The sequence below is a fragment of the Ruditapes philippinarum genome, unplaced genomic scaffold (genome assembly GCF_026571515.1).
Source record: "Ruditapes philippinarum isolate M1 unplaced genomic scaffold, ASM2657151v2 ctg12746_1_1_1_1, whole genome shotgun sequence".
NCBI classification, from domain to species: Eukaryota; Metazoa; Mollusca; class Bivalvia; order Venerida; family Veneridae; genus Ruditapes; species Ruditapes philippinarum.
This window is the reverse complement of record NW_026857173.1, coordinates 12,193-35,833: the sequence shown is the minus strand read 5'-3', so window position 1 is coordinate 35,833 and position 23,641 is coordinate 12,193. Positions and strand designations below refer to the sequence as shown.

Sequence of the window (23,641 nt, the reverse complement as noted above, 5' to 3'; positions counted from 1 at the left end):
ACACTTTGTCAACCATTTTCATAGAGATTCCCCACCTTACAAAAGTCTTTCTATTTCATGGAAACGTGGCTTATTTGTGTTTGATCTGAACATTTGGCGGGAACAATCGTGTTACATGTACCTGCTCGAAAACATTTGTTCGCGGTAGAACTGAAAATATTCGATTTTGCACGGACACACGTTTTTAAATGTACATTACCGTGTCAAAAATCATGATTGACCTCGAATAAGTGGCACCCTGTTTTACGCCATATGATTCAATGATTGGGCAATATCCAAATTTGGAACATAAATAATAGAATCTATACGGCAACCATAGGTGACACCTTCGCGATTACATTTATTACGCTATAGTCGTTGAAAGGATATCACGCTTTATAAGTTGTCTTTAAAAGGTATATATATATATATATATATATATATATATAATATATATATTATATATATATATATATATATATATATATATATTATATATATATATATCAGTCTCAATACTTGATCATGTCTATTTTAACTTCTAAAGCTTTTATATATAAAAATTCATAGACCACGCTCCTCCCAATATGCCAAATTAAGCCTTGCGCTCAACACCGAACCTTTCGCTTCATCTCTTGCCCTTTGGCTCTACTACTTTCGACACATATCGATTTACAGATGTAAGAAATTCTTCAGGAGTAATTTATGTTGCACGAATGACAAGTCCTTATTACGGGTTGATATTTTCCTAATACACTTTTTAAATAAATCCGAAGGGTATGGCATTTTAATGGTTGAGAAGTTCAATATTCTACAAATCATCGTTCGCTTCTTCAGGGAGATAAGTTCTCCCGGGCTAAACATAACTTTGTTTTTGTAATAGCTTAGATCATTGAAACCCCTTAAACAATCCTACACGGAACTACATTTTCCTTTTTTCGAAAAAATACAATTCAAATGAATAACAAGACAAAAACATAAGCAACACTTACAATTATCCGTTTAAATCGCCTTCCGCTCTATCTTGGAAATGCCGTTCGCTCGTTTTACCGTACACCACAATTTTGAAGTGGAGCGACAGTTTGCCGGGCGTGAATAAAACGTGCATTAAAGAAATAATATCGGTCTGAGCGGTGTTTATCGGCTATTTAACACCTCTGTTAAGAGTTTTGATGCCTATGGCCTTCGTGGTTAATTTTTCCAAATCAAAACGACAAAGCCGGTGTAAAATAGCCGAAACACACCACTCCAGACCGATGTTATTTCGACTCTAATGAGACAAAAGTAAAGAAGATCACTAATGCTATTTTTGCAAGCGGAGATTTCTTCCGGTGCCATACAGTTGCTAGGATAAAGTAGTTATTGATCAAAAGAAATAATAAGAATAAAAAGTTATTCAATCGAGTTTTCAACAATTAACACTAACATGTCAAACTGGATTGTATTGTGTATACATCAGTGCTGGATTAATCATTATTGTCAGTTTAAAATGACGTCATTCTAGCGCCTTTATGAATGCGATGTATCCTTAGGATGACGTCCATTACGCTGCTTACTAATTGGTGCCGATTTGTATCTGATATGGATCCAACATGTGGGGGTAGTGTGTATAAAGATATTAATTTAGCATTACAATGTATATGAAAAGAAAGCATCGGAAAAACGGAAAATATCAAGAAAAATGCCTTAAAAATGTGTTAACTACATGTATATTATCGAGGGAGAAATATTAACAGCCGAATATACATGTAGTCCCTAACCCGTGTTAATTGGCAGTTAAATACCGTTTCTTCTTTTGTTCATATGACAAAATCACGGAGTGTTAAAATGTGACATTGCATTCAAATATTTTTGTTTTTGTTTTTTGCATCTCATCTTTCGTGATTACAAAATGTTATCTATTTTAAACTAATTCGTCAGAAATGATAATTTGTCACAATGGTTTATAATGTTGGTTCTCTAAGCGAACTTTACACAAAGGTTGTTTCAATCTATTTGTACAAAAAAGAACATACCCGGCTTGCTCGGGAAGCCTGCCATTGGACAGTTTTTAAAATGGAAATATATTCGATTATGAATTACCTTATTTGAACATGTATACGTAAGCTTTGAGTTATATCCTAAACATTTGATTGCATTATAACGATTTTATTTTTAGTATTTTCCATTTACTAGGAGTTATAATACAATAATTTGCTTATAAAATGAAATTCTGTTGCTCTTGCGCATGGATTTAATATATTATTGTCTTTCATTATTGTCTTCAAATCTTTAATAATTAATTACATTATAAGATTATAATACAACATTACAAAAATACAACATTACAAAAGCATTGTTCACGTAGTTGTATGAGTTAAGTTTTATTTGAATCCATAGCAAGGTTGATCTTTTGCCCAACATATAGTGATAAATGTCAGCTCATGTGTAATAAGATATACAATATACAAATAAAGAAAGTAAAAGAGCTGACTTTCATGAAATAGATAAAACTGTTAATTAGTTTCTTCTGATCTTCATAACAGTTGTCTTGAGAGAGTAAGTTTGACCCCAACACAAGTCCCATGTTATACCGCGACCAAAGTCTGCTCCTGTTCCATTAAGGTATAATCCATTTAGATTCGATTTATGGCATGCCTTATACCACCAAGCACCGCTAAATGCCACTGCACAGTCAACATCGTCCCAGGCGTCATTATCTCTGTCCATGGTCGAAAATGGATTATTATTATGATAAATCAAGGAATTGCCGCAGGAGCCGGAAATCCCCCCAACTAACAATCTGTATTTATCACTCTCGTCATTAACTTTGAAGATGGAATATTCAGCAAAAGCAGAAAACGGATTCTTATTGTCATTTGGGAATGTTTCCATGTATATGTGCAGGGAACTGTCGTTACTTGTCAAATGATGAATATTTTCAAGTCCAAGCCAATACTCGCCACTCCTGTTTCCAAATCCTTGTTGGTATTCCTCCCAATTTCTGTAGAAATCTTCAGATCCGTCTTGCCGGCGCTGTATAACCGTCCATCCACCATTGGTCATATCACACCACACATCAGTAGCAGTACTTCCGGTTGGTTTGATCTCATAAACACCGTCATCGGTATAGCCTTGTTGGTAAAGCGCTAGACATTCAGCTCCCTCTTTTTGAACGTGTAGACTTGTTACATTTTTGTTGCCTCCCTTTAAAGTAAATACAATTATACCATTTCTAAAACATTAAGTGAATAGGCGTAACTTTTTCTATAAATTATTTTGAGCCCTTATAATCTCACAGCTATGGTTTCGAATCCAGACAGGTACCCTTTTTTTCACGTTGGGAAACCATCTAGCGTACGAAAGTCGCAACGGTCGGTGGTTCTACTCAGTGCTCGTGCCTGAAATAATTCGGAACCCTTCAAAACGGATTGGCCTTCGAACGAAATAACCAATGTAGTTCAGATAAGTACACTTTTACAATTCTTATTTTCTAAAGGGATAATAAACAATTTAGTGAAGATTGTTAATGTATCTTTCAGTTGTTGACACCCGCATTAAGCATTTTTCTAATTGATGACACAACACTGGCAAATAAACAAACAAAATGTATAAAATAACAATACTTTCATTCAATTACCTTAACGCTGAACGGTGTGTTAGGAACATTTTGACATTTTGTCATGCTTTGTTATGCTTGTAAAATGCTAATTACCTAAGACTGTCTAATTGCACTTTATTTGTTTATGTCAAAAGTTTTAGCGTTATAGAATTTTTTTCTTAATATAATTTCACCTTGCATCAACCTGTACAGATACGCAATATTATATAGTTACATGTCAACATAAAACGTACACCATAAAGAAATAAAAAGTCTTACTTGAATATACGTTGTTGACATCGTGTCTGTTCTAATTCCATGGATTATTCCAGAGGTCACCGCAACCTGATTGCTTGTGTTTTTTGCATAACCAAAACAACAAAAACACGTTGAATTTTCTTCGACATAGTAAAACGATGGCGATTCCAGTATCTGACACTGACAAATGCATGACACCAGTGACCTTTCTCGCGTTGAAGATACATCATCATCATATGTAGGAATATGAAATATCTTTTCTATTTCAAAATATGATGTCAAGTAATCTTTTCCTTTCGCTGCTGACAATGAGTAAGTAATTGTAAAGAGAACCCAAATCAAATTTGATTTTAAACAGAAATTAATCATTTTAACAAACGTGGAAAAATAAAATGCCATGGTATTGAAAGCCTTGCAATAATCCTTGTGGAAGCAAGTAGGAAATAAAGGACTTAATAAGTACTCCGCTTTGGGCCGAATCATTTATCAAAACAAAAAAGGAATTCTTCAATAAGTTATTGACGTTATAACAATTCACGCATTTAGTCCATTTGTTGTCATGGTTCCATTGGGAAAAGAATTTAGATGAATTGTGTGACGATACTATGATTGCTATAGCAATTAGGTTGTCGAAAATGTAAGAGAATTTTATGGTAGAATTGATTGCTGCATATAATATGGGCATTTTTAACCTCAAATAAAGGTATTTATTACACATCATTTTTCCAAAGTTTTTGCTTCTAAATTACAATGATTAATCCTTCTCTCGCCCCAACAACAACAACAACAACAAATAATAATAATAGTAATAAAATTATAATATGTTTATTTGAAAGAAAGTGTATATCATTTTATGCGAGGTAAATTATAATTTTTCCATGATAAATAGGTCAATTGTTATAAATTATTTCTTACCTTCCGTAAGATTATCACGGTTTTAGTTATAGTAATGGAGTCATTTAAAGATATATTGGTATGCTCAAATCTTAATTTGATGTATTGTTACGGATAATTCTTAGACAGTTTCTTTTTAAATGTAAAATAAACATCTCTTGAGTACACACAGATAATGTATGTTACGTTTTAAAGTCTTCACAGTATAGGTAAACACAGTATGAATACATTTTAAATAAAGGCACCAATCGTTACCAAAGTATAGCATTCATAAAAACAATTAATCATTAAATGGCTATTGTTTTAAGGTAATATAGAATTGATTCAATTTGTTTTTTGTTTTTGTTTTATTTCCATAAAAAGTTATTCCTCGTCTACCATTTTGGTGTATATATTATAGCATACTCTTTTAAGTGAAGTTTTGAATTTTATTTGTGTTTTATTATAAAATATTTCCTTCACCGGATTGTTAATATCCTTGATTGTAATCATGTTTAATGTCAAATTGTTTACAAACAATTGCATTTTATGAGCAAACCAATTGTATTTTATGTGCAAACCAATTTCATTTTATATGCAAACCATTTGTATATTATGTGCAAACCAATTGCATTTTATATTCCAACCAATTGCATTTAATTTGCAAACCAAATGCATTTAATATATGCCAGCCAATTGCATTCTATATGCAAACCAATTGCATTTTATATGCAATTCATTTATGTCCTATTATCCTATCGCTCAAATATACAAATTCGAATTTTACATCAATATATATTATCTTATCACGAAACTAGCTCATGAATACATATAAATACATATATTAACATGGATGCTTTCTATTGATAACATGCTACGAAAATATTTGTTCTCATGTATCAAATTAAATTGATCATTTCCCGGATTCGGGAGTGTTAATTAAGCTTATACATGTTATAGCTCCCAACGCAATCGAACTAAAATAAATTTGTAGGAACTAAACTAATTGATAAATATCGATAAGGAAGGTAAATATTTGTTCTATATCATTTTAACCTATTGGCAGCTAATGAAAACATGAAGCCGATAGAACACCTCCGAGGAAATCGTGCAATATATTCTACTGTTAAGAACTATTTCAGTTACTCCATTTAGATATTGAGTGAATAAATATTATCTCGGTATTGTTCATGGGTTATTTTAGTATCATTTAAGCCAGCCATGGATTTATCGAATGATAAGAATATCAAATAATGTTTGTTTTACAAAACATGCCGTCAACAACATCTTTATTACAATTAGGGAATTTTACAAATTAGGTGAAACAGTTACAGCATTTATATAGAAAATAGCTTTACATATTAGTAACTAATTTGCATTATTTTTAAGTGCAAATAAATGTATATTCAATTTGTCGATTCACTGTTTCCATTTGAGCATAACTTACCCTAATATATCCTAGTTTAAAATGACATCATGCCGATGAAATCTTATAAAAGTCGTAAAAGGTGAAAATGAAAATGAATTTACATTTAATATAACGCATTTTAATTCTATAATTTACTTAGTATGAATGATGAAAAACTCTTCTGGCCTTACGGATTTCCATAAATTTCCTTTGTTATTTACCTGTTACGTTCAATTCATAAAATGAATGAGGCAGTTTGTATGTGTTAGGCAGATTAACAAATTTATTCTAAAATTTTCCAATATCGACTGTTGGTCAGTCAAATTATAATAGTCAATCTTTTGAAATATATAGTCAATTCAGCTCAAGTTAAACATGTACAAATGAACATAATGTATTTGAATACCTATTATTATAATTCACATATCTGATTAAAATCAGCTCTTAATAACGCTCCGCTTTTAGATCTGATCGTGACCAAATAAAGTAATTTCTTGTGACCTTTCACACTGCAAATCATTGGCGAGCTTTCGTATTTTTGGAAGCGGTGCGGCTTCTAATTTTAACTCTGGGAAAACCAATACTGAGTGGGTAATTTTCAAGATTTCGAGAACAAACATGGCGTTGTCCATAAAGCTGACAGGTATACTGGCAAAATAATTTTGCCCTTTACAAACTGACTCTATTTTTTCAAGTAAATTTGTTAAAAATTACTTCAAACAATTTTTTTCCTAACAAAAATCAACATTTTGATTAACTCTCATGGATAACGGTATTTTGATATTTCTTGTAATGCCTCTGTGAAAACCGATTTGATTGCATGGCTAAAAATAGCTTTCTCTGGAAATCTGAATTATAAAGAAGGCGAAACATATACATATACATTTGTATATTTCACATTCATATACGTATACATGTATAAAATGATTGATAAACGCTACTCTTAAACTGAATAAATAAGTTGAAAAGGGGGAAAACAGAAAAATGGCTTCAATTTTGGAACATCTAAGAATTTTTATCTGAACATATGTCATTTGAAATAATAATGTAAGGTGAGAAAGTTGATGAAAACAAAGAGGTAAATCTGAATAATTATTCTTTCTTTTATTTGATGTTAACCAATTTGATTCAAGATTCAAGATTCGAGATTCTTTATTAAGTAACGTAAACAATTATGTTTCTTGTCACATGACACAATTAACATTTATACATATTACGCATGACAAATACAAATAGAAATGATTGGTTGAACTCACTGAATAATGAGCATATACAAGAGGATGTTCAATTTCGAAAATATGTATGCGCATGAACATGATAATTATCTAACACAGACATTTTTACAATACAGTTACAACACAGCATCAAATATTTATTGTAACGTGGAAATAAGTATATAAAATAGATAAACATATAAACGATTACAGGAAACAGCCTTCAATATGTTTAGTAAAGTATAGTTGTTTACAAATGCTTTGTCTTATTATAAATGTTTCACGTATAAATTTGCATAGTTTAATTAATTAGAACCAAACAGAATGTAATTTAGTTTTCAGCTTAGTACTTTTAGAGGCCCCTTAAGGGCAATCTCGATGATAAATAAAAAACATGTACATAACCACACAAAACTACATATCTGCAATCAAACAAATACACCAGTACACTTGCTACATTCAAACATAAGTAAGAAGCCTCTGAATAATATAGAATCTTTATTATATATAGTTAAACTCTCCCAATGTTTGTCAGACATATCTGCCTTGTTAATTATTGTTTGTGTTTCTCTTTCTGTGGTGTAATGAATGAAATATGTTCATTTAAAACAATTTTATACATAATACACACTCATAAATTATTTTATAAATTAAAATATAAATCAAACGCTGTTTTGATCGGCTGCCAGGCGTCATTTTCTGTCTGGTTTTCTGTGTTAACGGTCCATCGATGTTACCGGTTGTAGACAGGTTGTATATCGGTTATTTGTAAAAAAATATTTTCACCGGTTGTAGACAGGTTGTGAATCGGTTATTTGTAATAAAATATTTTCACCGATCGAGAAGTTTACACATTCGCTAACCTTTCGTCAATTTCTTAACTGCAGTAAATAGGTGGAGAACAGGTGACCAATATGTGGTATCGGTGTTAAATACGTTGCCATCCGTACGGTTCAAATGATAGTATAGCTAAATATAACCAATGGTGTGAGTAGATCGAAATGGTACATTAACAGAGTCAAGCATTTCAGACATAGTTTTTGTTTTTCCGATCAAAAAGCTTGACTTCATGTACAATTTACAGAGCAGAACTGAATACATGTAAAATTTGCATTGATCATTAAACAATTACAAACTGAGATCAGGGAATCTCATTGGTCATTCCAAAATAAGTTTATAATCTTGAGGATCTTCCTGAAACATACACATGTTCAAATTCCTGTATAACAGGAGAAAAAAGTTCCAATGTCTATTTATAGAATGTAATTCAATTTCCAAGTCTTTAAAAAGTCAGCAACTAAATTTACATAAAAGGCTTTTAACGAAAACCACCTTCAATCTAGATCATACATATTTTAACATTGTGTCATTTCGTAACAATTGAACAGTTTGTCATTTTTTTAATTTTATTAAAATCGTAAGCAGCTTTCTTTAAAATATTGTTGAATTGTATAATGATATGCATTAGTTTAAACACCTACAGTTTTAAATAGTAGACAAGTAGCTTTACAAAGCATGTTCCGATATTGGCAATCCGCATTTAGAAGTTGTCATTTGCAATCAGATTTTTTTTATCTCGGGTTTGTAAATTACCATACATTGTTTTTCAACCATTTAATATGTTTATGGCATTGATAACTATAATTACAATTCGTTTCATTTTTGTTTATAATAAAATGTGAGGTGATTTTTAATATTTTCTGCGTACTGATGGAGGAAGGAATTAATATTTGACCAAACGAAAACATTTTTTTTTGCAAAAGTCTCGTTTTTTCTTATATAAGTCCAATGACTTGATAAAATATTACCGTTGATTGCAACATAGGTCAGTTGTATGCCTTAAAGGACACCTGTATGGATAAAAATTAATTTATCTTACGGTTAACGAGAAAAGAACGTTTTGTATGAAACAATTAAAGGTTTGTTATTAGAAGGGCTCTTTTCAAGAATTAAAGCAACAAATATGATATCATCAAATGAAAAATGTTTCCCTATTGATCATAATCAGAAAACAAGCATAGCACACGCAAAATAATACGTTCAACGGATTATCTTCTGTTCAGGCAATTACAAAACAAAGTTACATGATTGGAAATGGATAGCACAAAGCGTGCGTGCGTGCGCGCGCGCGTGTTTGTGTGTGTGTGCACAAACAAAAATTTAGTATGCTTAACTTAAATGTATCCATTGATTACAAATTATTTAATATTCCATACATTTGAAAGAGTCATGCATTATATATAGGTTGCTTCCAAATAACAGACAATTAAGTCATTGTGACGAAAAGTGTGTTCCGTTCATATTACACACAGACGAATAAACATCGCAATTTTAATATGGTTTTTATTTGTTTTGTCATTTGATAATAAATACGCAGTAGAAGTTGCATTCCGGCTTGATTACAAATGCTTTACGTTTTATGTCTCAGCATTTAGTATTTAAGCATGAATCATGTAATGCCATTAGCAAAAGAGACTAAATGTAAGTGACTGAAGGCAAATCCTGTTTAAAATGCTGAACAGAATGCATGCTCGTAGGATTATATGTTATTATATGTTTCATTTGTTCACAAATTTGTTGATAGATGCTCAAGATGAAAAAATTATCTATAATCATGGACTGGAGACAAAATCGTGCTTATCATCTATATCAGATTTGAGTTATACAGAGTGTTTGAATCATTTCCGAAATAACAAAACTCACATAAATGTTATGGTCTATAGAAGACGATTTCGTCTGTGTGATACGTATTTTGTTACGGGAACGATTTCGTATAAACAGGAGCCTGGGTCAATGCTTGCATACCGTCCTGTTACTGGTATGTTTAGTTAATTATTTCTTTTAATTTCAAAGGGAGGTGGCAAATATTTTTGTTGTTTTTATTATATCATATTTTTAATTGATTTATGTATACATTGTATATTAGTTTATTTGACTCATGTATAGATTTTTATAAAAATTATATAGGTGGAAAAATCGGGACTTTCATTTTATTTGGCACATCGAGAAAATCGACTCATAGAAGTTCTACCGTATATTTATTTATTAATAACGGGAAGGGTAAAAATTATCCAGAGAGAAAAAGGAAAACAAAGAATGAAACAATTATCAATGTAACAAGATAATATATGCCGTTTTTGTTATCCCAAACACATACATTAATGATATGAAATTTTAATTTAACTTTTACAGTTATATAAATGAAATAGCATCAACACATCCCTTTATTTCAATCTGGCTTTTGATGTACTTTTTACCTTGAGTACGTTTAGATATCTACTAGTCATGAAAAAAGTTTCGTTGAGAAGTCAAACTTGAACAAATGTATACGGGCAATGATGTAGATTTAATCTGATCCTATCAAATGTTTTCCCCAGTTTGTTCAGTACATTGACATGGATGTGTAGCTATCTTACCACTTCTAAAGTTTTTTTGTAGATGTTTGGACATTAAGTGCACTGATGAAATTCTTTTAAACACCTTTGTTGCATGTCTTAACTGTTTATGTGCCTGTTTTGTTTCAGTAAATGTTATCTTCAGACAATTATTTGCTTTTTTTTTGCCTTCTATGCTCAACCTTTGAAGATGCAAACAAGGTGTTTACATTTTAACTATTAAACGCGCGGAAGTTTTGAACGCTTAAGGTTGGAAACAGTTGCATAAAAACACAGATGCTTGTAGCCACTTTGGGGATGATCATTCACATTAAATTAGGAAAATTAGCCAACGAATCGATTAACAATAACAGCAATATTGATTTCTGAAAATATGTACCACGTGACCTTATTTAACCTGTCAAAAGACATTGTAATCTATGCAAATACTACACAGAAGTCCAATTAGAATATGGGAAGTTAAAAAAAGTGTGGGTTTATTTCTCTGTTTGTAATCGAAACATCTTGAATAATATATACTTTAATGCGAAATGTAATACTTATTCTTTTCAAGTTGATAGTGATATCGGTAAGGTCTTTTGGGCTAGTTATTGTTATTCATTTATTTTCTTAAATCAGTTTGCTTGTTTGATTTACAGAACAAAAGGATTGCCTTGCACTTTTTGAAAAAGGATGCAAAGACGACGGTATGTATACAATAATACCTGTCGGTGGGTTAAGCATACAGGCATGGTGCGATATGACAAATGGTGGATGGACAGTTATACAACGTCGACTGGATGGGTCAGAAAACTTCTACAGAACATGGACAGATTATGTTTGTGGATTCGGTAACAGATCAGGAGAGTACTGGCTTGGCCTTGAGAATATATATTGGCTTACTACTATAGACAGTTCTTTGAAAATTGAAATGGAAGCATTTGAAGACGTATCATCTACACATGCTGATGCCCAGTATCACACGTTCAGAGTTGACGACGAAGATTCAAATTTTACATTGCATGTTAGTGGTTTCTCCGGGAATTGTGGTGATAGTCTTATATACCATGATGGAAAAATGTTTACTACTAAAGACAGGGATAACGACGAAGCAAAATACAACTGCGCTCAAAAGTTCAAAGGAGGATGGTGGTATAAAGGTTGTCATGCTAGCAATTTGAATGGACTGTACTTATCGGGGAATCACTCTACGTATGCTGATGGTATAAACTGGCACTCGTGTTGGGGTCATTATTATTCTATCCGCAGTGTAGTGATGAAAGTGAAAAGAAATTTTCCGTAAAGCAAAACAACGGACAATACTATATTTTACTTAGATTTAACATGATTATTAAGAAACAATACTGGAAAGAAAGAAAAAAACACACAAAAAGCAGCTAAACATTATTTAACAAAAGAAATGATATGGTTAGATACGACTATTAGTTCGACTATTTATAATGTTAATTATTTAAAGTGAAGCAAAATTGTTTAGTTGTACTGACTATAATTGTTTCATTTCCACAGACTGATATAGTTCAGCTGATACATTGGTTGAGCTGAAAATAATGAACATCTATTAACAGTTTCAATTTCAAAAATAATCATTCAGTCAATCATTCTGGAATAAAGTGAATAACTAAAATTAATTTTACGATAGTTCTTATGATATTCATTATATACATAACAGACATGACAAATTAAGCCTTAAATTTTCAACCATTCTATATGCTTAAATGTATGCATTTAAACATTAGTGTAAGTTTGTATTTGTCTTTTAAAATTCTACCAAGAATAGGTTTTGAAAAAGGATAATAATAATAATAATAATAATAATAATAATGACAATAATAATAATTATAATAATGATAATATGTGTAAGTGGTTTCTCTGGAAATAGTCGAGATAGCCTTTCTTTTCAAGATGGATGTGTGTTTACGGCCAAAGTCAGGGAAAACGACGACAGTATTGGCAATTGTGCTCATCTGTTCGAAGGTGTGTGGTAGTATTAAAACATGCCATGAAAAGTAATTTGAAAGGACCTTTTTTATCAGGAAATCACTCTATGCTTGCTAATAAAATAAAGGGGAAAGCTAAACACTAAAATACCATTTAAAATCAACAGAAAGCCTCCAGTGTATTTGATATTATCAGAAAGTAATTAGATTTTTAATTAGAAGTCATTCTCGATTTTTACTTTAAATAATTGTTCAATTGTTTCACTGGAAAGAAATTATGTAAGTTAAAACAAGGTTACGTATGAAAATTCGAAGTAAATTACATACTTAAAATGACCAGTTTATGTAATTTTATATTTGATCTCTCAATATAATATAGCACTGTATATCAGAATGATTGTTTGAAATGATAAGTCCTCTTTGGAGAGTGTCATTGTTTTTTTTTACTATTTTTCACTCAGTTTTCAACAAGCTGAAATGCTGTAAATATTTTGTAGACAGCAATTTGATGTAAGAGACTAGACGTTTTGTTTGAACAAACATCTGGAAAACATATTTGTTGAACTTTGTTATGTTAATGCAGTAAAGTGTTTGATAATTTGAAGAATTAAAAAAAGAAAATTCACTTATTTGATCCTTGTATTTAATTAAAATTACTAGATTGGAGATAAAAAAAAACCCTATCTTATACAACAATTATAAATCAGTACCTGTAACAATTTTGGCCGCATATTAGATTAAATTAAAACTGTTAATGAGGGTATTAAAATTCTCTGTAGAAAGCTGTAAAACAGAATTAGTGACATAAAATGGAATTATTGACTACAACCTTCAGTTAAATAAAGAATCAAAGTAAAACTCAAGTGATTACACAGACGGTTTATCAGTATAAGGACCACTTCAAAAATGTTTGTTACAAAATAATGTTATCAGGCTGAGTATATGATGTAATGTGCTTTTTAAATGTTGTTCTCAAAATGATGAAAATAATGTTAGTCATGTTGTCTCTTCGTAAAAGGAAAGACATCATAATGATTTTTTTCATAAACAAGGCGGTATGATTGTACACTTATATATCTCTAATTGAAATCCACTGAATCAGTCAATGTTGATTTATATTCATTTGTGAAAGTTTTATTGTATCCGAATATTTATGCACCGAATCGAAACTGTGTTACAGTTTTTTTACCCGTTTTTCTTCTTTTTCTTTCTTTCATTGCCAAACAATTGTTATTTCACCCAATAAAAAAATGTAAAGATACAAAGATTTAAACATTTTTTAATTTTTTTTTTCAATGCACTTGTATTATAAACATTTATAAAAGTCTTTTAAAACATTTATTTTGAAGTTGTTTGCTTATGATATTAATTTTAATTGCTCGTATATCATGTCATATTGCTAGATTTAATTTGCCTTAAACAATTTAGCATCGTTTTTAATTTAAAACGATGTGTAAACGAAAGTACTCTGTCAATGTTTGTCAGTAATTCATCCATGTGAATGCATCCAATATTACAACATATGTTAAAGTCGATGTTATGCTTAGTTTATACTTATTGTATTTTAGTTTTATTGAGTGGGAAGCTCTAAGCTTATTGAAACACTCTCGGTTTTGTTTCCTTGAAGCAACCAGTTCTAATAAGTGTTAAGTTTCACTGAAACAAAAGCTTGCCCATGACAGGGTTAGAACCCTGGCGACCAGCAATCCTTAGATTACTAGTCCGACGTGTAACCACTTGTGCATGCCGCCACTCTAAATGGTTTGTGTTTTGTAAAATTTTTATATCTACACGTTTTATTACATTGCTGTTTCGAAAAGCTTCACACATTCAACAGAGGTACTTTCGCAATAATATGCTGTTTACAGGAATTGTACTTAAAGCATAATTAAAGTGCAGATTATAAAAAATATTATGGATCTTATTTTCTAATATAAATAGGGTTTTTTTCTAAAGGTTTAAAAAGCAACTTTAAATTAGAATTTGACAAAAGTAACTAATGCGCATACCAGGGTCCGTGAATGGTCTTATAAATTGGTCCTTACACTGCGAAAAATATACTGATATACGGGAATATACGGTCCCGTATTTTTGACATATACGGGCGTGTACGGGATGTATTCGTCGAATATACGGACCAAGTATACGAGTCCGTATAGGGAACACCGGGTATACGGGAAGTCCGTATATGCATCAGGCATATACGGAATTCCGTATTTGCCCCATATACATGTACGTATATTTGTTCGTACTTTTGAAGTATACGGAGAATAAAATCCCGTATACGGACTATATTAAGGTTGCTATCCCTAGTATACTATAAATATACCAAGGATATACGGGGCCGTATTTTCTACATATACAGAGGATATACGGACTCGTATTTTCTTCGTATACAGAGGATATACGGAACCGTATATTCTACATATACAGAGGATATACGGACTCGTATTTTCCACATATACAGATGATATACGGAATCGTATTTTCTACATATACAGAAGAAATACGGAATCGTATTTTCTACATATACAGGGGATATACGGAATCGTATTTTCAATATATACAGGGGATATACGGAATTGCATTTTTTAGTTGTCCACAGGGAATACAGAAGTTGGAACTGTATTTTCTTGATAAAAGAAGATACAGATAATATCAAAAGCATGCATTTACATATAAGTGACACGTATACAGGACCGAAATGCAGACTTGTACAACAGAACATGTTTTATTACACATTTTGAATGGGAACTGTAAAGTCATATGCTTAAGAACTTTATCTTCACAAATGGAGTATTTCAAATAATAAAGTAAAAACCAAATCGAGTCACTCTTAAATATTTATTATTTCATAAACATATATTCAATATGTATACATATATTAAACAAAATAAACATGTCTTCGCTACAACAGTCATATATTGTTGCAAGCCTTATTCCGGAGGCACAAATTCATGTAGCGTTGCAACGGAACGGCTATATACCGGTATGATGCGATACAGAGTCATGAAATACGTATCACAGTGGAGAAAATCCGCACTGCGATATTGTCTTTAGAGATTGAGTTATACATGTACATGTTTCGATATTTTCATACATGTTTCGACATTTTCAAGCCGTATGAATTGCATGTTGTTTAAATCTAGAACAAACTATACCAACTTGAAGTTCGATTCTATTTATCTTAACAATGATTTTTATGAGCCACTTGTATTACACCCATAAAATATTTTGAAGATATTCATATCATTTGTTCGTGTTAACATTTACATATTATTTTAGGAAAATGAGTTCATAGCACAAATTGATTATTACAGAAAGTTTAAATAATAATCATTAAAATCAAAAATCCGTATTCACAGAAATTCGTCATTCAAACACAGTTCTTAAAAGCACTTAAATATATCAATCATCAATAGGAATGTTACGTAGACCAGTGTGACGTTGTCTATTTCGTGACGTAGGAAATGTTATCTCCAGATATTACAATCTTCTTCGGCATGTGTGTATCTGAAAAAGAGAGTTTAAAATCATGTTTAAATAGTGTCAGGAAATAGTTATCACAACTTTCAAAAAGGCTATACACAAGCATTTTTTAAACGTATACATTTATACATTTTTTTCTAACGCAAATTTCAAAATTATTTTATATTATTAGGATAAAGATGTCATTTATAAGCAATCATTTACACAGGAATTAAATGAAATGATTAATCTATGACGGATGATAAGTTATATGTTTTTGTTATAAAACCTTTACGAATATATTTATTTCACACCTGTAATATAAATGATAATGGTATCTTTGTTCTATGTAAAGAGTGTTTTATTGATTAAAAATATATTAATACAAAATAACATTGTATTTGGAAAAAGTGCTGACATAATCTTTTTGATCGTTTTACGATGTATATTAGCATCGTTAGTAGGAGTAAATTCGTTTGAAAAAAGGCTTAAAAAGTACAGATATTTTTACTCAGATGTAGATCCGTGTTTGCACAATGATATCCAGTTAAGTAAAAAGCGGAATACCCAGCTATACTTCTCAATTATATTAAAACGTTAATCTTAACAAATTTGGATTATTATTTGTTTCAATTTCAATTGTTTCAAAAACTATCTCAGCAACGAATGAATACCTTCAATATACAATAGTGTAGATTATTATTTTTTTATTGTCAAGACTGTTTAACTAAGTTGACAATAGAATCTCTTACAGTGTGTCATCTCTAAAAATAAAGTGATAATTCTCACGAAATATAAATCAAAATATCCTTGCCTATAGCATTAATCTGATAGTATGAAATCAAATTCAGATAATAAAATATACGTATCATATGTGACAATTGCATAAAATAACATAGGAAATATTTTTGTTAATACATGCGAATGCGACTATTACGTGCGCACATGAAACATTTACGTATCAACGCAATATGTTTCACGTGCGCACAAGTACTGTGCGTTTAGTATGATAATTAAGTGACAGGGTGGTCAAGTCCACTATCCAGGTGTAAAACAGCTATCATATTGTGTTTATTATCTTCAAACAGGCTAGCTATATAAATTAAATTATCAACAAATTTACCAACTCTCAGCGTAATGCAGTAGGTAAGGTTGTGGTAAATATCAATGCAAGACAGCTAGGCTCGGATTGCACCTTTTTCCCAAAAATATTGCTTTAAAATTATCAATCAGGTAGGAAAGTTATGTATCATTTATTGTAAAGATTACAAATGCTGTGATATTTTCTATTAACTTCTCATTTTGTTTTAAATGTAGCTATATTTAGCCCTATTTAGCAAGTTGGTGCAAACTTATACGGAATGCATTATACTGTACACAGACTGTTTCAACTATAGTTAAGTTTGCACGAAATACTATATTGCACTGCAAAAGTACTATGACTACTACATACTACACACTATACAGGATAAAAATCACTATCATCCGTGCATGTATATCTAAATTATTAAATATCATAACAAAACTGCCTTTCTATCCCAATTCATTTTTCTAATGTAAAATTAAAAAAAATATATATATGGAAAGAAAAACGCAAAAAAGTAAGACAACTTGTGAGGCTCGAACTTGTGATAAAATTTAATGTGTATGACATTCTAACTTTTACATCAAGACATTTCAAATTCTGTTTCTTATCTGACATTATATTCGCTTTGAAAACCCTGTTTTACCTATTCAGACAAATGTTGTTAACTTTAGTGTACATGTACAAAAGAAAATGTAACGTCACTCTCACATTATCAAAGCGGCGTACTTATCGCTTTACGCACGTAGTAACTAAACAAATTACTATCATTAACATATATAAAAGTGATTAAACTGTAAAGAAATACATATTTTTTGATTCAGTAATATGTTTAAGAAAAGAAAACTAATTTAATAAAATAGAGTCGCATGCACATTGCATCTATATCAAACCATTTTGTGTGTTCGAGTTAATTCTTATATTTTATATAATTTTATTTGATTTTTGCATATTACAAGCAAGTATGGTTTAGCATTTTCAAATGCGCGGCAAAATGCTTATATCATATATGCCTTAATTGACATCATTTTATGAAGTGTGACATCATTCCGCCAAAGAATTGATTCTAACAAGATATAAAAGAGAACCAGTGTATGTATAACTAACCACATTTATTCTTGTCAAAATAAATGCGTGTAATTAAGGAAATTTGACTTTGCCTTGAGAAAGAATAAAGCACATGATGTCAGTACAGAGTGGAATAGATATGAGTCTGGGTAACTCTTCTTTACAGTGTAATTGTCTTATTTCATTCACAAAACACAACAATATATATACGTGAACTTACATCTATATAACTTGCTACCATACTTTGCTTCATCTACAATTGCTGTAAAGATGGCACAGCTGCATTTCTAGAAGATTTAACTGTCCTGAAAAATCATAATATAACTTCAGCATAAAATGATAAAGAGAACATTGAAAATATTTCATAAGTGATCACATGTGCGAAATTGTTAATACTGTAGGAACATGTTCACTTTTATGTGCATGTGTAGTTATGTATTTTGTGTGTTCGTGCGTGCGTGCGAGTGTTACCATATTGCTTTATGTGAAATATAAGTCAAAATATGGAATGTCGAAAAATGTGTGATGTACAGAAGCTCAATATAGTTTTTCAAGCGTTTAAATTCATGTATAATGAAATATTAAATAACTATTTCCTCAAACAGGCGCGTGTTTGTGACTGACCCATGCGATATCACCTTATGCGTAATGTTTATCTTAAAAACTAAACAAAGAGTTAAAATTATAATAAGAAAAAAATATTTAAATTTTAATTTGTCCAATAAAAAATACATTGTAAATGTCGAAAACTCAGTTCATGTATATACAATTTAAAATCTGGGTAATCCTGGATAAATAACCAAAAATATCGAATGAAAACCAAGAGTTGTCTGTCCTGAACTGCGAGTAAACTCGATCTTGCTAATTACTATTAATGCTAAAACAATACAAACAGAGCCGTTTAAAATTCTTACACCGACAACAGGCTCCTGATCTAAGCTTCGTATCAATGTTAAAATAAACATATGAGCCGCGTCACGACAAAACCAACATAATGGGTTTGTGACCAGCATGGATCCAGATCAGCCTGCGCATCCGCGTAGTCTGATCAGGATCCATGATGTTCGCTTACAATCTCTATAACAAGTAGAGAAACCGATAGCGAACAGCGTGGATCCTGATCAGACTGCGCGGATGCGCATGCTGGTCTGGATCAATGCTTGTCACAAACCCAATTATGTTGGTTTTGTCGTGACGCGGCTCATATGCTTTGACACCAAGGGTAAGTGAATTAACAGTTAGCTGTTAAACTTAACACCTGACTGCCATATTACATGCAATCATACACATTCTTTGTATTAATGTAAATAAAAGATTCTGACAATTATTTTCATTTTATCTATTCATCTAAATGTATTATGATTTAAATAAAAAAGAAATGTTTGTTTCCTATTTTTGTTTAAGATTTGTATTCATTTAAGAATATGTTAATATAAATAAGAAATATATAACAACATTTGTACAGAAACTTAAAAAAGTGAATAAAATTGAAAAGAGCGGAGCCTTTAAATTGACTTATGTTTGCATCAAATAATGGGGATTTGTATAAAAATAAAAACTGCGAATATAAAACAAGTATTCTGCTCGTTAAATTATCAAGACTGAGAAACAATTTTATCTAACAAGAGCTGTCCGTAAGACAGCGCGCTCGACTTTTTTATTGCTTGCCAATAAAAAAAGTTTTTGCAGTAAAAGGCAATACAAGAATCTCTGTATTTTTAAAGTGAACAATGGCCATGAGCATTAAGATATTTAGTGAAGAATTATTTTACTGAATTGTGTGATACCCTTGAACACTGCAGCAAAGTTTGAAATGTTTAAGTCAAAAGAGGGCTGGTAAGAAAGAAAAAAAAAACTTTTTTAGTGCTTGCCTATAATACAAAACATTGACAGTTAAGGGCCATAATTCAAATAAAATCTTTGACAGAATTACCTTCTCCTGGACATGTTTGGGAATCATGATTGTAAACAAGTATTCCCAACTTTCAAATTAATATCTCAAACAGTTCAGTCAAAAAAGTGGACTGGTACTAAAAACTTAACCAAGATTCTAAGTCGATAAAAGGCCTTAATTTTTTAAAACAAATCCTTGACAGAGTTACCTTCTCTTGCGTACAGATGGGGGTAATGATGTGAAATAGCATTAAAAAGTTTCAAAGCAATATCTCAAAGGGTTAAGGCAATAAGTGGATTTTACCCATATTCAATGTATTTTCTAAGTCAAAAAGGGGCATAATTCTGTCAAAAACCTTGACAGAGTTATGTCCTCTTGTCTGTTGATGAAGGTCGTGATGGTAAACAAGTATGGTCAGTTTCAAAGCAATACCTCCAATGGTTTTGAAATAAAGTGAGGTGGTACAAAAAACTTAACCAAGCTCAATACACTTTCTAAGTCAAAAAAGGGCCATAATTCTGTCAAAAACCTTGACAGAGTTATGTACTCTTGTCTGTAGATGGAGGTTATGATGGTGAACAAGTATGGTAAGTTTCAAAGCCATACTTGTAATACTTCTGAAATAAAGTGGGGTGGTACGAAAAACTTAACCAAGGTGTGACGCCAACGCCGACGCCGACGCCGACGCCGACGCCGGGGCGAGTAGGATAGCTCCCCTTTTCATAGAAAAGTCGAGCTAAAAATTTATAAACCTATTTTTTACAAGTATTTAGCAATTTTCTTTTCAAATATGTTAATCTGTTAAATCTGATAATTTTTGTTATTCTATTGAATAGATAAAACATAACCTATTTTTCGGCTACCAATTTCATAAATTACTATTAAAATAAAAAGAATTTGAGTGTCCCTTTTCGATATGATCTTTCTTGCACATTGATTCGCACCCCTGCTGTTGATCGCTCAAGATTATAAAGTCCAATTAGTTGACCAATCAAGCATACATAGGTCGTGTCACACACACTGATTAATCCCTTAGTACTACCATGTCCAGGGGCTGTAATACCTTGATTGGTGTTTAAATGTCGTAATTTAAACTCGGTGTCTTTTTTACCCTGAAGGGAAGTTACGATTAACGCATTTAACAAATGCCCTTTTCATTTTTTGTTTTTGCATTTTTCATAAAAAATATTAATTAAACAAGATACAATTTAGAAATCAAAATCAAACTCGTCACCTCCCAGTCTAAATTTAGGGATATATCGCTGCTTTAATTATCTAATCCGGCCGCCATATTGGATAGCGAAACAGATTAAACAGTGTTAAAGTTTTCTAAAAACAAATCAGTTAAGCCCTGAAATAAGCTGTTGTTCACAAAATGCAACTATTCTATTGATCGCATATTGATATTGCAACGATAAAAAATAGCTTTTAACCTACCTTGTTTTGCAATATTCTGAATTTTATTTGCTATCCATTTCCAATCCCGTTTTTTCTTTTTTTCATTTCGCCCGCGCTATTTCTGATTGGTTGATAGGATTCACGTGATACAAAACCAACGCTTTAAACTCATTGGCTGTTTTGAAAACGCGTGATATGATAAGTTTGATAAGTTTTAAGTTTGATAAGTTTATTTTGAATATTCCATAAGGCTATGTAGCCCATGAAGGATATACAATGCATTATAATATGGCAAGACAGTATATGGCATAAATGTACAAAACAATTTATAAGATATGCCCAGATACCGTTGGTGTAATAAAGCATTTAGCATTAATAATGCCACGGATTTATACTAAGGTCGGTGATAATGCGGAAGAAACCAACATATTAAGACCTTTATTCGATCCAAAATAATGCAATATTAAATTAGAAATATCATGTATCCATAAACGATAACTTTGCATACATGTATAACATAACCATTGATACATTTTCATAGGCAAAACTTTGATTCTAATGTTCAATCGGTTATTTATTTTTTTGATAATAATAATAATAATAATAATAATAATAATAATAATAATAATAATAATAATAATAATAATAATAATAATAATAATAAAATAATAATAATAATTATACTTATGATGGTGATGATGATGACGATGATGATAATAGTTGATAATAATAATATAATGATGATGATGATGATATATGATGATGATATAATATAATAATAATAATAATAATAATAATAATAATAATAATAATAATAATAATAATAATAATAATAATAATAATAATAATAAAAGACGTTTTAGAAGCGCTAAGAAATATTTATAAATTACACAAATTTTTGTGACAACAACAATAAGCGGGTAAAATCAAAAACCCACATTAAATTTACACATAGGACAAAAGCCCCCACCCCAGTCCATCAAACAAAAGCCTCCCTAAGGTTTATAGACCAGACTGATTACTTTCTATTTTTACACGCCCAGTGTTCGGGAACTTGGGTTATACTTCAAATAAATCTAGATAAGTATGCGCCTTTCACTTTTATTTCCTTGATAAGCTTTGAAAAGCGATTCTCTGAAAATATTCATTTACATTTGAACTGCACAATATATAATAAAGTAAACATAAAAACATCAATGCATTATAAGTACGAATTACACAATAAATCAAATTAGAACTTTTGTACCTTTAAATTTAAATCTTAAGGTAAATTATCTTTTAAAACAATTGCATTTATTTGTTAAAATATTTCAAGTTCCAGATTTAAACTGACGAGATTCTCAATAGACGGAGATGGACTGGGGGTGCTTTTGTCCTACCTGTATTTTTGATGGGGGGGGGGGCTTTTGTCCTACGTGTAAATTTCATGGGGGGGGGGGGCTTTTGTCCACCTTGTCATTTTTAGATGGGGGGGGGGGCTTTTGTCCGTATCCCCATTAAAATAAATTACTTACTTACTTTCTTATACACATAAATGAAGTATAAAGATCCCTCACATTATCTGCGGATTTCATAATTAAAATAAAACTTTATTAGTATAGGAATATTTGAAGTATCAGTAAAAATTCGAAAGTCCAATTTAAAAAATGATTTTACTATCAATATATAATTTAGTATGTTCTTAACTTGAGTTTTAAAATCAAACTAAGACAATTTTTATTTTTTTAAACAGAAATTTACTTTTACAAAAACTGTTCCTAGATACATAATTTTATTTTAACAAGGTAACAAATGTTAATTTACATAGCACAGTCATGTTCCCCTTTCCTGAACAATGTTCAAATCACCGAATTATGCAGAAATACGGCTGATGGGAGACGAGGAAACTCGGGAGATGATGATGATATTTTTCAAGATAATTATGCTATTTCGAATAATTTGACATCATCTATCAACAATACATGTACATACACCCCGAGTGACATCCATCTGATTCTAGCTTGTTAACTTAGATATAATTGGACCTGGTGGCAAGGTACTTTAAAGTTTACATTAAGATAAATCTTAATTGTGTCGTCTTGTTTA

The 23,641-nt window shown here is 31.0% G+C and overlaps 2 protein-coding genes and 1 long non-coding RNA gene across 3 annotated transcripts; 1 reads left to right on the top strand and 2 right to left on the bottom strand.

Annotated features, from left to right (window-relative positions):
* Positions 1 to 2,254: 2,254 nt before the first annotated feature.
* LOC132748983 (ficolin-1-like) lies at positions 2,255 to 3,643 on the bottom strand. The gene is made up of 2 exons (XM_060738646.1): positions 3,599 to 3,643; positions 2,255 to 3,165 (listed from the first exon to the last, which is right to left on the bottom strand). The coding sequence occupies exons 1-2, from the start codon at positions 3,641 to 3,643 to the stop codon at positions 2,479 to 2,481; spliced, it is 732 nt and encodes a 243-aa protein (XP_060594629.1). The 3' UTR covers positions 2,255 to 2,478.
* Positions 3,644 to 9,725: 6,082 nt separating this feature from the next.
* Positions 9,726 to 14,271, top strand: LOC132748980 (microfibril-associated glycoprotein 4-like). The gene is made up of 2 exons (XM_060738645.1): positions 9,726 to 10,130; positions 11,346 to 14,271. The coding sequence occupies exons 1-2, from the start codon at positions 9,824 to 9,826 to the stop codon at positions 11,987 to 11,989; spliced, it is 951 nt and encodes a 316-aa protein (XP_060594628.1). The 5' UTR covers positions 9,726 to 9,823; the 3' UTR covers positions 11,990 to 14,271.
* Positions 14,272 to 14,693: 422 nt separating this feature from the next.
* Positions 14,694 to 21,754, bottom strand: LOC132748979 (uncharacterized). Its single transcript, XR_009628344.1, has 3 exons — positions 21,596 to 21,754; positions 18,485 to 18,569; positions 14,694 to 16,157 (listed from the first exon to the last, which is right to left on the bottom strand). It is a non-coding gene; the product is annotated as an uncharacterized LOC132748979 (long non-coding RNA).
* Positions 21,755 to 23,641: the final 1,887 nt, after the last annotated feature.